Source organism: Lepeophtheirus salmonis, chromosome 14 (assembly GCF_016086655.4).
Source record: "Lepeophtheirus salmonis chromosome 14, UVic_Lsal_1.4, whole genome shotgun sequence".
Taxonomy (NCBI): domain Eukaryota; kingdom Metazoa; phylum Arthropoda; class Copepoda; order Siphonostomatoida; family Caligidae; genus Lepeophtheirus; species Lepeophtheirus salmonis.
Genome location: NC_052144.2, coordinates 25630414 through 25645077, shown reverse-complemented (window position 1 = coordinate 25645077; position 14664 = coordinate 25630414). Strand labels below are relative to the sequence as shown.

At 31.1% G+C, this 14664-nt stretch overlaps 1 protein-coding gene across 4 annotated transcripts in view; it reads right to left on the bottom strand.

Annotated features, from left to right (window-relative positions):
• The window catches only part of klar (klarsicht), a 289070-nt gene that overhangs the window by 31786 nt on the left and 242620 nt on the right, over positions 1-14664 (bottom strand). For 3 of the 4 annotated variants that reach the window (XM_040724997.2, XM_040724999.2, XM_071893447.1), the window contains 8 exons: positions 13249-13548; positions 11377-11601; positions 10119-10171; positions 8370-10038; positions 8132-8305; positions 7902-8057; positions 7716-7830; positions 2043-2233 (listed from right to left, as the gene is read on the bottom strand). In XM_040724997.2, the coding sequence (XP_040580931.1) occupies positions 2043-2233; positions 7716-7830; positions 7902-8057; positions 8132-8305; positions 8370-10038; positions 10119-10171; positions 11377-11601; positions 13249-13548 (2883 nt within the window). The remainder of the gene's footprint in view (positions 1-2042; positions 2234-7715; positions 7831-7901; positions 8058-8131; positions 8306-8369; positions 10039-10118; positions 10172-11376; positions 11602-13248; positions 13549-14664) is intronic. The other variant, XM_040724998.2, reaches the window with a different exon arrangement.

The following is a 14664-nucleotide window of genomic DNA, read 5'->3' as shown; positions in this document are numbered from 1 at the left end:
AAGAAGGAGAGATCTTAAGAAAGATGATCTGATTGACATTATATATATGTACCTAAGGGTAATTCCGTAAAAAAATATCATAGATTTGAATTGAATATAGGATGACACTCCGTTCTCTTTTACCCGGACATTTTTTTATAAATTGATCAAATGTTAAGTTTTCTCTAGGATAAGTAGTACATCTTGACAATTAATAAACTTGAAAAATAAAAATAATAATAAAAAGATACAAAATATCTCTTAAAAATAAACCAGAATCAAAATTAATTAATGTTTTATTTTTAAATTTCAAATATTCCATCCCTAAAACCCACTCTGAGCGGACTAAATACCTAATTTTTGATTTTAGTCTAACTTTTGTTTGAATTGAAGTAGATTTGTCCTTCACGAGTTTATAAAAAGTGCCTCTGGACAGGATTTAAACAGAGGGCATGGCCGGGGGAAAAGTGAACGATGGGTCACTTGAGATAAAAACAATTAAATGAGTAATTTTTATAATTCATTCCGACATTAATACTTAGAAATTATCAAAGTAGTCGAATTTTATTCCACTAATGACCCTGGTGACTAGGGAACAATTCCTTTTTAATTTATTTAAATTTTCTATAGAATGACCCATTTGTACATATACAATGGATATAATAAACAAATGTATATCCAACCCAACATATTGACTAAAAAATAAGAAAGAGAGAGAGAAAGTGACCGCCGACTTTAAAAAAAAAAAAAATATATAATGATATTACTATTATATATAAATTATATTTTCTGAAGATATTATACACTTGAAGTAGTCGCTGGATATCAATCATGTGAAGGAATTCATTTTTGTGATATAAAGATACTGGACTTTGATAAGAAACAATGGAATCATAAAATATATCTACAAAACATAGATTTGAACATATATCTAATATATATGTATATTGTAACCTATTATTCGATTGACTTTTCTATAGTCTCCCCCATTAATAGGTAGGTATCTCTTAGAACAACAAAAGTAAATAATTATTCAATATCCTTTGTTTCTACAATTTAACAATCTTTAATTGAGTATAAAGCATGCATCATTTAGACAAAAGCTCCCCTAAAATACAAAATATTTAACTCCAATATTTAGCATTTGAATAGCAAAAATACACATTCCGTCATCGCGAAAGAATGATTATAATTTTAAAATACAACATATATACATATATATCTATTGTTTACAAGTCGGAATCAAAAATGAGTTAATAAATATTAAATGAAGGATTTACAGTACTTGGGATGAGAATAATGGAATAACTGAATAAAAAAATTATAACCCTCATCCCCCCCGAAAAAACCCCACAATATATATATATTCTGCGGACGCCCCTGTTTTTGGATATATTAATGGTGTAATTTTTTACTATTTGAATATAAATGACTAAAATATAAGTATTCTGTGGCACATTATAAAGTTCTAACACTCAACAAATAATATAACCCATAAATACATAATAACCATGTGATTTGAATAGATCAAAATGAAATGGTAGTATCGATTCATAGTGTAGAAATTAGAATGACTTATTTTGTAAGTGCATAATGAATTTTAAGAAGAAGAAATTACAACTTGTACAATTTACTTATACAAGTGGCAGCCTTTAATCAGGATATATATATATATATAGTCCGTTAACAAATAAGCAAGCTAGAATGATTATTCTTAAAATTGAGTCTGCATGATATATTTTGCATTCTTCAACGACGAATTATCGTCAATTATTCTTATTCATCCTTTGGAGGAACCACAAAATTATGGGGCCAAATAAAGTATCGTAAGCTAAATATTATAGTTAACATCATCCTCAAGGTATCTCCGCTTATTCTACAAATTTGAACACAAAGCCCTCAGTTAAGCGATATAGGTCGTAAATATCGGGCTGTATATTATGTAATGAAATAAATTTGTTTTAAGTTGAACACATGTTTAGACTTTTTTTTTAAAGAAGGAAAACCAGAACATTATATAAATGGAGGTTGCGAGAGTTATATAAATAAATAAATTCCGTTACCTTATAGCTTGTTATTCTTTCCTTCAGGTCGTTAGAACATTGAATCGTTTCATGTTCATTACTCCTTCCTAAATAGTCTTCTAATCCCTTCTCTAATTGATGTATGTCACTCTCTAAATCATGGAAAACCTTGGCCAAATCAATTCGACGAATAATACTACGAAGTAAACCATCCCATTTTTGTAATAGACCTAGTGTAAAAAGAAAGAAAAGTAAATTTAGAACGTCATCTAAAAGCAATTGTACATATTATGTAGAGTACACATGTAATATGTAAAAATGAATAGACCTTAATCTAAAATTAAAACAATTATCTTCCGCCTAGTAATTGATTGAATGGGCGACAACTTGCCAAGATTTTCAAAGAATGGCCCCTTTTTGAAATGCGCAATTACTCTGAATGAATAATTTGCGATAAATATATCAGTCATAGGGATAAGTAGTGAGATGCTTAAATCGCTCGTTTATCCCCACCCTTTCAAAGTAGTTATGAAAATAAATCAATTGCTCACAGTAATTAATTTTATTTAATAAATATATACTATATATATAATTAATGTAATTGCATAAAAAGGAATGACAAATAATAATTAATTATTATAATTATAATATTCATGATTATTGCCTTGGATTGAGGAAGAAGAAAATGGATGATTTGTTTTTCAGTTAATTCGATATTTATCAATTGGCTGCTTAGCATCCGACTTTCTCCTTTTAGAGAAATGACGATTCGAATCATATTTAAGAGACTTTCTTCGTCTTTTTCCACTATCTGAACAGTCTTCTACACCACTGGATGATGAAAATGAATTTGATCTACTACTACTATCCACCAGAGTTGCAAAGTCCACGTCTTCATCCTCTTCTAAATCTGGAATTTCATCAATGTCTAAATCATCAAAGTCATCTAAATCCTTGCTTGTATTGGCAGCACTATCATATGAAGAAGGCTTTCGTCGCCTGGAAAATGAGTATGAATCAAACTCGAGATCAAGGATGGCTGAATTGTTGAGCGTTGCGTTTGAGGGATGATATCCAATATTTTTTCTGAGACAATAGTGAGGAACAGTCCAGCTAGAGTAACTCGAGGACTGAGGTGTTGTATCATATTCATATATATCCAAGGAGAGTGAATAACCATCATCCACATAACTTTTGTCCTTGTAGCCGCCAGGTGGAGGTGGTGACAGCTTATCCTTCTTCATATTCATGATTACTATTGGCTCTGAGGTAAAAGACAACTTTGTCATGCTTCTTAAGTCTTTTGTTCAGAAATGAAGAACTATAATGACAACTGAATGCTTCTTTGTCCATTGGATGAGAAGAAAATGAATTGTGATTACAAGTATTCACTCACTCACTCACCAACTCACAATTAAAAAGAAAGAGAGGAAGAAGAACTATTTTGCAAAGTTACTTCCTTCAAGAATGCAGACAATGTATTGATGACTATGAGTCGTCGTGTGTATGTACACATAGTAGTTTTAGTAGTAAAAGTAATGAGGTAGGTAAAGTCTTTCCCTAAACTTATTTACTAGTGAACAAAGTTGAGGCGGTGAGACGTAGGAAGGTGGTCACGACATACACATTATAAACAAGTTCACCTCTAAAATATAGACACGCTTATCATTGTTGGCATGTAAATAAGACGCTTTCTAAAGAATATATATGTACGAGGAGTATAGTTTTCGACATAAAGAGAAGGAAAGAAACGAACGAAGGAACAAACGAGAACTACCGAGTGCCATGATGATCACGTACATATTTTTGAAGGTAAGAAAGAAAAGGAGAAAAAAATACTACATAATATGTACTCAAAGAATAAATTCCAGATACAGATATAAGATACGAAACACAAGACTGAAAGCCTCGACCTTAGGAATAATAAAAAGCATACTTTTATAACATAACTAACTAGTATTTATTATCGTCTGTATTCTCTAATGGTGTTATTGATTATTATTATTATTTTTGCAAAAGAGTGATTTAAGATCTGTTGATAGATCTATGGTTTCATTGACAATTTTTAAACAAAAATGCGTGGGATTTAAGAAAGCCTTGAAGAAAAAGACAACAATTATTCATAATTTAATTGCAAAGAAATATGTGCATATGCTATATATAAATCTCAATATGTTATGTACATTCTGCGATTTCGTACCATTTGTAACTTGTTCAAGCAGCAACTCAAAAATAATATAAGAATAAAGATTTTAAATGGACAATTTACAGACAACATGTGGTGTTAAGTATGATGCAATAATTGAATGGTAGACACTTCAATTGTATAATCTTTGGCTGTTTTGAGCCATGAAAATAAGTAATTGATACGACATATTATGTGGTACATTATTAAGTTCAAATCCACACAGTAAATAGTATTGGATTCGATTTATTATGAAGGAATATAAAACTCGACATAACTAACCTAGAATTTTCTGCAAATTATTGGAAATTTTTAGAAAATGACACTTTAATTGAACTGGAATAACTATTATCAATACTCAAAACATTCGAGTAATAATAGGTCAATTTTTTTTAGTATCAGTACTCAAAAAGGGTGGTAAAAAGAAACTACATACGCAATTCCTTTCTTACTAAAAAAAGAGTTCATTTTGTTTAAAAAAGAGAAAATACCAAGGTTAATAGCAAATACAAGGTTGTGCCATCATGTAATTGGGCTTAGCAGAATTTTCAATTTGATGTATCGTACCAACTGCTGGTCAAGACAGACCGATTTTGACGCCATAGAGTATAACAGCGGTACTCCAATAGTAACAGTCAAGGAAGGTGACATATAGCTACTCTTGGTAACAGTTACACTCTTTGACATCACTATTATTAAAAAACGTGGTGGAAGTCAAACATTTTAGGAAAAGCGTTATGGTATAACCTTGCCCCGTAAGATCAATTTCTTATGATATAAACTTTGCTTTGAGCTTGAATTAATCACATTTCACAATGTTTTAACTCATAATTAGTGTTGTGTTGTTGTCCCGTCCAGTTCAGTCCTAAAATTTACAAAGTTCGGTTCTTGATGACGACGGTACACTTTATTATTCTATTTCTTATCGGTTCTAGTACTGATAGTCCGACAGACCAATAGTCTTAAGGACAAGTCCAAAGCCTGGAATAAACTAGACCGAATAAATAAGGAATGACACAACACTACTCATAATTATTGTTTAAAGTCCAATTGAGTTTTGCCACGACACCAGCGTCGTGCATCTGCAAACCAGTCGTGCCGGACGTTAAAAAATCCCTATGTATACATAGTTGGTTATTAAAATGGCGAAATATATAATAACAAAATCCAGCATAATGGGACGTAGATACCATTTGCACATCCTGTACAAACTGTTTATACAACTTACAACTTGTACGCAAGATTGTCTAATCCTACTGAGTCATTTCAGTGTACAAATATGATTATTGTCGACATATATTAGTTTTTAGCGAAGAATGTGACTTTGTTAAGAAAATATGTATATTTCATAAGAGCACACATTAGAAAATATTGAATAGCTATTTAAATGCAATAAATGAGTCATATGTTCGACTATGCGGTACATGATATATACTTACTTATGTGCATGCAGAACACACAAATTTAATTTGAGACATTATTTAACTAGGTAGATAGATATAATATTAATGCATACTCATTACAAACGTCTCAAACAATAATGAATAATTAAATGTTTCTAAGAATTTAATAGAGACAAGGACAGAGGAGGCGTAAATCAGGCCTTGAAGCACCCATTATGCATATATTAATATAATGTTATTTGTACAGCTAATTAATAAACCTTCACGAAAAAAAGAAAAAGCAAAGAACGAACAGTAGAGAGTGTAGTTACCCGAAATACATAATATATCAGTAAATAATTAATTGGTATATTTCCCGTTCTATGACGCAGGAATAATGTAAAAAATACAAGAAAATAATTATAAAAACATGTTTCAAATAACAACTTAAAAGGAATCCATTCATTAGTATACAGTCAAATCCGCAACTTTTTACAGATACATCTACTCCGTAAACTATATATTTCACATTAATGCCGCGTGATGCTTTAAAAATCAGACTAAGTACAACTTTTGAACGTAAATTTTACGTAGAAAATTCTGAAAAAATTAACACATGAAAGACAATCATATTATAATATTGGAAGGAGATTCAATCAGTCTTCTTTGGAAAAAAAAAAAAAAAAAAAAGTCAGGGGGCAATAACTGACTTTATGAAATAAATATGCTTTGAAACCAATACGAAATTGTCTTATTTCATTGAGTAGGTCACCAATTTACAATGTAAATAAATAATCAAAAAATTGGATTTGTATTTCTTAACTTTGGATATGCAAAACATTTTTGCTGGAACCGAGGAATTGTTTTTAGCCGGATTTGACTAAAGTTACAAAACAGGTATGTATCCACTTAAAGTATATACGTAATATATTATATGACAACTTCATATAATACTAAACAACTATTTTTGAGGTTTAGTGACTATGACAGAAAAGAAAATTCCGTGGGTTAAGCTTATGCTACTCAAGTTAGTGGATAAAAAGTATACAGGAATGCGAATTAATTAGGAAACTAGAAATATTATCAATATCTGCATTTATATAAGAGTAAGTATAGACAATGCAATAATTATGATATGTTGTTTCTAAAAAATATATTAAACCAAAAGATGATTTATGAACAAATAACAAGGTCATTATTATTATTACTGTTATTTAACGTCCATTCTAATTCACTCATACTTTGTAAAAAAAAGGCTAAGGAATTTTTATTTCTTTGCAAAATGCAACTTTACCCAAAAGTCCTAAATTATAAATTTGAGAAAGCATTTGTAAATGTATTTTACACTTACTCCAATGAAATTAAAAATATAAATATTTGTCTAGAGACTGCTGCAAAATGCAAAATCAATTCTATGAATCACAAACCCTTCATTCAATCTATTTTAAAAAGCCAAATGGAGTAATTTTATATATCATGCGATCAATTATAGAGATGCAATATGTAAATCAATGGGGCATGAGCGTTAACAAATAGAATAGTAGTTTGTATATATACAAGGATAGTGACGCCATCGTCATTGATTGAAACAAAATAAGTAGTTGCACTAACTCGACTTAAATGGTAACTATGAATGTATGATGTCACTAAATTTAAGTCGAATTGGTACCTTAGAGTCACTATATATAACATGAATTGTTTTTGTTGGTTAATATAGCTAAATACAGTGGCTCCATCTGCGTATAAGAAAAGTTTTTTAAAGTTTGCTCAAACCCCATTAGTTAATTATTTGTGGATGAAGAAAAAATAAATAATATCGTCCATGAAGGAAATTACAAAAATGAAGACATTCGCGGATATTATGAAAAAGGATATGTATATTTATGTATACGAATGTCTTAGAGTAGGGTACTTTTTCAATTACTTTCAAATAAAAATAACATTTGGAACATATTTGGAAGTGAGATACGCTCCAGTCTTTAGCAATAATCAGGGATTCGTTTTTACAATGACAGATTATGCTTAGACTAAATGTAGGAATATTCTATAAACATTTTGTTATTAGTTGACGGAGGTATATATTATGATGGGCAAAGATAATTGAGTAAGTACCCTATATTTAAAAAAATAATAAATAATTCTTGCCTTTAAGTTCACGGCCTTTTTTCTTCAAAGTAGCTGAATCGCTCTCGTTAAAAATGGGTTCCATCAATAAAGCAAGACAGCTCATATTTTCTTGACACGTTTTCTTTAAATTGAACTAAACAAACAAATGAAAAATATGTATATATTTTGTTACAAAGAACATTGATCAAAGTCAAGTATAATTACATAATCTTCCTGTAACACATTCTCTGGCGGTGTTTCTAAATAAATATTAAATTGTGACACTGTATCTTCATATTTTTCCTTGGAAGTATTCAACACACGTTTAACATCTTCCACTTCAGACTCAGACATACTATCTTTACGATCATCTCTCCACTGCTGAAAAGGTTTTAAAAAAGGATCAATAAATAATATGCATCTTTTATTAAATACAGAAAAATAATTAATCATACAGGATTTCTCCTCGTTTTCCTTCGCTGTTGCTTTGGAGGATGGTAATTTGAGGAGGAGATACCATCCGATATACTATTGATATAAATACTGTAATCATCCCCAAAATTCAAAACACGATATGTAGTATCTTCATCAATAGCCTCATCATAATTGTGCTCACTCAAGTAGTTTTCCTGAAGAGTATTAAGATACGAAATAGAGATTAAAGGTTACTAATTAGGTTAAAGATAAGTATACCTGATCCCAAAAATCCTCTTCTGATTCTACACTTCTTGGCGACTCAGTAATTTTAGAATTATTTTGATTCTTAGAAACGGAATCCATATTTTCAGTCTTAGCCCCTTCTACTAGGGGTTGTTGTTCATCTTTTTTACAATCATCTCCAGATTTGTTAAGAAATTGCTGCTTCTTTTCACCATCTACGCCCTCTAAAGACTTACGCCGAGAATCTTCTTTAGATTCTCTATCCATGATCTCTTCTTCACTTGATATAGACATACAAGGGATGGCAAACTTCCTAGGAGAGCTACCACTGCCTTTTCGTTTCTTTACAACCCCACCAAAGGAGCCTGATGATCCATAAATTGAAGCAACCGAACGACTTTTTTGTGAATTATTGAGCGATACACTCTTCTTGAATGAATATACTAAGTGAGACTCTGATGCAGAGAGAATTGATGATTTTTTTCTGTTTTTCTTTAATCTAGACATGGCTCCGGTGCAGCCAAGGGCAATGGAAGATGCGTGTCCAGACACAACATCTAAGGCGTTTGTAGAGCATGACCCAGTTAGAGTCTGATCATGGGAGGAAATAGACGTATCCATTTCTCCTGGAGAACTACAACCCTCATTATCTAATTCATTATCTTCCGAAAAATCGGACTCAGAAGTCGAGGTTGCCTCTGCACTTGCTTCACAACCATCTAAAGCTGTGACTTGATGCAAAACAAGAGATTTCCTGGATCTTCTCCTTCTGCTGTTATTAATGTTGGCATAATTTGAATTAGCAAATGATAAGGGAGCTCGTTTTTTAGGCTTTTCCTTATCAGTTTGAACCAACTTTTCTGCTTGGTGTACTAATTCTTGAATATCTTCATTCAGAAAAGTGCTAGATGATGACTCAACAATCGTATTTGTGGAACTTTCCATAGCATTAATATCTGAAAAATCTGTAAGGTTATTATCATCATCCTCTTCCAGTTCCTTGATCCAAGCATTAGATCCCAAAAAGTCACTAGTTGAGGCTGAATCAGATAACAGATAGTGGTCATCAGTATCATCTTCATCTTCCTCTGGATAAGGCCTCTCGTAGGGATCTTTCTTATGTATTGCTCTAGAGGAAACTATATATCTCGGAGATTTTAAGCTTCCTTTTTCTGCAGAATGATTTCCATGTTCGTCTTCAGAGACGTGTTGAAAAAAGTATGTGGCACAGTTTGGAATAGTTTTTCGGGATGCGAGCATAACATTTGTGCTGCTTCCATTTGTAAGTTTATTAGCGTTAAGCTGATCTGAAGTGTCATTGTTGTTTCCAGAGGACGACACAGAACTTAAACTTTGCTCACTTTCCGAAGTTGCCATTTTACAAATCTCGTCAATGGTTGTTATTTCATTCTTTTCAGTGAGATTACTACTGTTATGCTCTTGCTGCTCTGCTCTTAATAGTTCATTGTCAACATTTAGATTAACCAAAGAGATTTTGGAAGTGGTGCTGCTCACACTATTATTGTTCGGAGAACTAAGGTGTCGATTATCGTCGCACAAAATGTCTCCTCCTCCGTTCATTGTGTTATTATTGAACAGTTTTTTACGATGAACTTTAAGAGTCTTTCTTTGTTCCTGGGATTTGCAATGAATTTCTTCCAAAGCTGCAGCAGCTTCTAAAACACGATTCCAACTTTTCACTCTGCAAATTATTAGGTTTAAGATTAAATTAACTAATAGTTTATAATCCTTTACACATGTAAATATGTATGTATAACTTACAGAGGTTTTTCATTGTCTGACTCTTGACATTGACCTTCATCCTTTTTTTCTTCCTAAAAATATAGAAATAGTGGCTATAGATTTTGTTTCAAAATATGATTTATACATATGTATTTTACATTTTCACATGGGCCTATGCGTAAATCATTGCATGGGAACAAATCCTACTCTGGATAGGGATAAATGTGTGAGGTTCTTTTCTTTCTTTCATAGGACTTTAGATTTGTATCTTATTTTTTTGAAAATAAAATGCAGTGCTTAATTTTACTGAGTAAATTTCTCTAAAATTTTAAACGCCATTAGGTTAATGGAGGCTGATCATTTTTGAATTTATTGAAATTAGAATCCTATTTCATTTCTAAGAACATTTTTTTATAGGTAAAAATCGAATTTTTTTGAGATTTGGGTAAGAAATTGATTATTTTATTTTATTTTAAAAGTGACAGACTTGACTGTTTAATGAAAAAAAAAAAAAAATAGTTTCCATATAACAAAATTTTAAAATTAGATTAGTAATTTAAAAATAAATAAATATAGTTTTAGCACTTTTTCGGTGGCAAAATAAGTTTGCTGCAATATTAGAAGGCCATAAGTAAGGGTCATTAAATTCTTCTCTGTTAAAGGATACTTTAATTTGATACACATACAGTTCAATCCAGATATATGAAATATACATGCTTATAGAATACGTTCTCTTAGATAACATTTTTTATTACAAGAAATAAACACGAACAGTTTTGTTATCAACTTCATAGGAATTCATGAAAATGAAGAATTTATAGGACGATCTTTCAATTTAATTGGTGGAATATTTTTGTTCTGAATGTTTATTTTTAAATTAATTTCACATTGTTGTTCAATATCATGAATGTCCCAGAAAAACACTTGCTGAAAGATAAGCTAAAAATCCTCGATAATCTATCAAAAACAGGATCTAATCCAACTCAGGATCCCTAGAAAGGGTGAGATTCAAAATTACTTATTTACATAAGTATCTTTAAAAATAGTGTTTTTCTAAAAATATATTTCGGATATATGAAACAAACGGATATAGTCAATTTTTCATCTGTAAAATAGCAGCTTCCTTGATCCGGATTTGACTGTATTTGGAGTTGCATCCATAAGGTTTATGAGCCAAAGTGCTCAAATCGAAGATTTGGAAGCTCATGTAGGATCAAATATGACGTTATGGGGTTTTAAAAAAGCCCTTATTTTGCATTGATAATAACATGCCTTTATTTATCAACTGAAAATATACCTGAGGACTTAATTTTCCAGACTCAGCCTCTTCATTTTGATCATCTTTTTTGTTAATCCTAGCATATTCAGATGTTTTCCGCCTTTTTGTTCGTAATAGTGTGGAGGAAGGGGATGAAGATAAATCTTGAAGACCCGTCAATTTTGGTACTTTACATCTGGGCTCATCCTCACTATCAAATCCACAATTAGGCGATATTGGACCCAGTAAAGATGCAGGAGCAGACTAAAAAAATAAAAAAGTGACAGGAAATATAAGACAATGTTTGATAGCCACATTTTGAACGTTAAGTATACATTTTATATTTTCTTAGGTATTAGGAAAAAAAAAAGAAGAGATAAATAACACCCCACACATCCTTACCATGCTGATAAAATAAAGTAATAGTCATCCAAATTTAGCAATGATTCCCAAAATCTTCAGATATGTTATTCATATATGGAGTGAGAAATAATAGAAAAATAAACTTAAAATTTTGACGATATTTGAATAACATTGATTAGGCTAATGATATTATTAAAAAAATTAAATAGGCATTAGTTTGTGTTTTTGTTTTATAGGTAGAATACATTGAACTAGAGTAGTAAGTTATAAGCCCTCTTGATATGTAAAAAACAAACCAAATAAACTACAAAAATTGGGTGGCTAACCCCGACTATTTGAAGAGTGGTTGGGACGAGAGCAGCTTAGCTGTCATTACGTTTTACCAGATTAGCTGGAAGCAGCAATGAGAGGAAGGAAATGAACACAAATCCCAGCCCCTATCGAGCAAGGATATAGGCAGAAATTACTCCGATGTCGATTCTCAATTATACTCTCATTCCAGTACGAGCCCACATAAATAATAACTCCTCAGGCCAATCCTCAGTCTTATTATCAGTCATTAATGAGGACAAATACTCATGATTACTTTATACTAGATGTTCTCTACTCGAGAATTAAAGAAAAATGATAACAGTTTTTGAGAAATGAAAAATTTCACGCGCAGAAAATAATTAAAATTTACAGCTCTACTTCAAACTATATATAAAGTTGAAAACCTATGTTCTCTTTTTGTACATCCTGTCCTGAGAAACCGGCCCCTATTTAATAAATTAATGGACGTAAGATTTTTATGGGCTAAGTCGGTTTGAAAATCGACCTACTCGTTAATTGTATTCGTACCCAAAAAAAAAACCAAAAAAACGATCCCCCTTAAAACTGAGATTATATATTTTTTTTTAAATCCATCATTGAAATATAATAATGAGAGAATATGCTTAAAATAACACCTTTAAATGAAATAGAAAGTGTTCCCTCTTGATTCTTAAAAATGATGTATTTTATCAAACAATCTAGGTCACTTGTCCTCTTTTGAATAAGTCAAATTGTAGTCATTCTAATATTAAGTAGTAATTAGTGTTGAGTTTCGGTCTGGAAGTCCTAAACCTGTCAGAGACCGTTATATTTTTTTTGTTGGACCGAACTAATTCCGTGCTACGAAGTTTAAACATAGATAACTAAGATTAATTTTGATCTTGTCGGATCTTATATGTTTACAGTATTTGTTCTAGAACATGGAGTGTACTTTTTGAGAGTTTTTTGAAAAAATGAATGACGGTTGATCTAGAAAAAAAAGGTCTCTCATAATATATGAGACCAAGAAAAATCAGTTCATAAATTGAGACCGGAAAAAAATCGGTCCATAAAGTGAGAAAAAAGAAAATCAGTTCATAAAGTGAGACCGATAAAAATCGGTCCACGGTCTGAATCGAAAAATCGGTTCAAATCAGTCTAGAAAAACTCACTTAAGTGAGACCGAATCGAGGAAAAAAATCGGTGCTGGACCGAGTCTCAACACTATTAGTAATTATATAAAAAACCATGACGTACACTATGTTTAATTTCTTTTTGGTCCGTATCAAAGGCTGAACCGAAACTTTCACTGGAATTCCATGCAAGCTTCTCCAAAAAATAATGCCATTCAAGACTTCTCAACCAAACACCATGCCACCTATCTTCCAAGCCTTTAGCAATGCGATAAGCTCTATCGACGTCGTAGTAGGATGCTTTGGACTGAGCTAAGCACTGTTGTCTCGGTGATAATTCGCCCTCTCCTTTCTTTAAATCCTCACAAAGACGAAGAACGGATTTAACAATGCGTCCATGGGATTCGATGTCATTTAAAATGACCTGCAATGAAATGAAGAGAAAATTGTAAATTAAAAAGATAATTGTCAAAGGGTCAAAAACATATGAATATATATTTGAGGACTGAACATTAAAAACAACCGGTTGTACACGTCAATTAACAAAAATTGTTGACAAATAAGCAAACACCATATGTGTGTTCCTTGACTTCTTGACTTTTTGTTTAAAAAATAAATAAAAATGTATTTAATCCTCTTGTAAAAGAAATCTTACATAGTCTTATGTTTTTAATTCTTTTTTAAAAACTTAACCCCTCTATTAGATAGGATAGGACTAATGATTATTACACTTTTGTTAGTAATGCTCACTCAAGTAATAAAAAAAATAATTATAATAACAAAGGGGTACTAGAAGTGTTACACAGACAGACTCTTTTTCCTATTTAATGAGTCCCCCCAAATATATTACATATAATATGTGTAACAGACTCATAAATTTACACACCAAACCCTCCACTTAATCCCTTCAAATTCCAATTTGTAATCTTATAGTATTATATTTATGTATACACGATCACTACCAAAGAGCGTGAGTGTCTGGACTTCTAGATTATAAGTTATAATATAAGTTTAGACATATTATATACGCTATTGAACTTTGGAAAGGAAAGGTCTCTTAAATTGACAGACTCTTTAAATAATTATAACGAATCCCCAACAATTATTATATGCACTTTAATTACTCATCTTCCTCTTTGACCTCAAAAACTACAATAATAAATGTATTGATAGCGAATTAAGAAAAAAAATCAAGAAAATGAGAAAAATCTTCAATATATTTTTATATCACATACACCCCAATTTTTCATAGACACATTTCGGTGAATTATGGGCTGAGTATTTAAATTCCTGGGATGAGTTTAGATACCCAAGAATGTACACTATAGTTCAAAGCCTTTATTTGTCTTATAAAACATAATTGGCTCCAGATATGGCCACTTTCAAATGCATAAAATCTATCGACTTCTAATTATGTACCGAGTGGTCCTTTAAAATTCAAAGTGTTCAGATTTTAAACTTTAAAAAGATATAATTTATTAATTAAAAATAGAATTTTAACTAAATTAATACTAATAAATAGATGTGTGCCTCAGCTCTC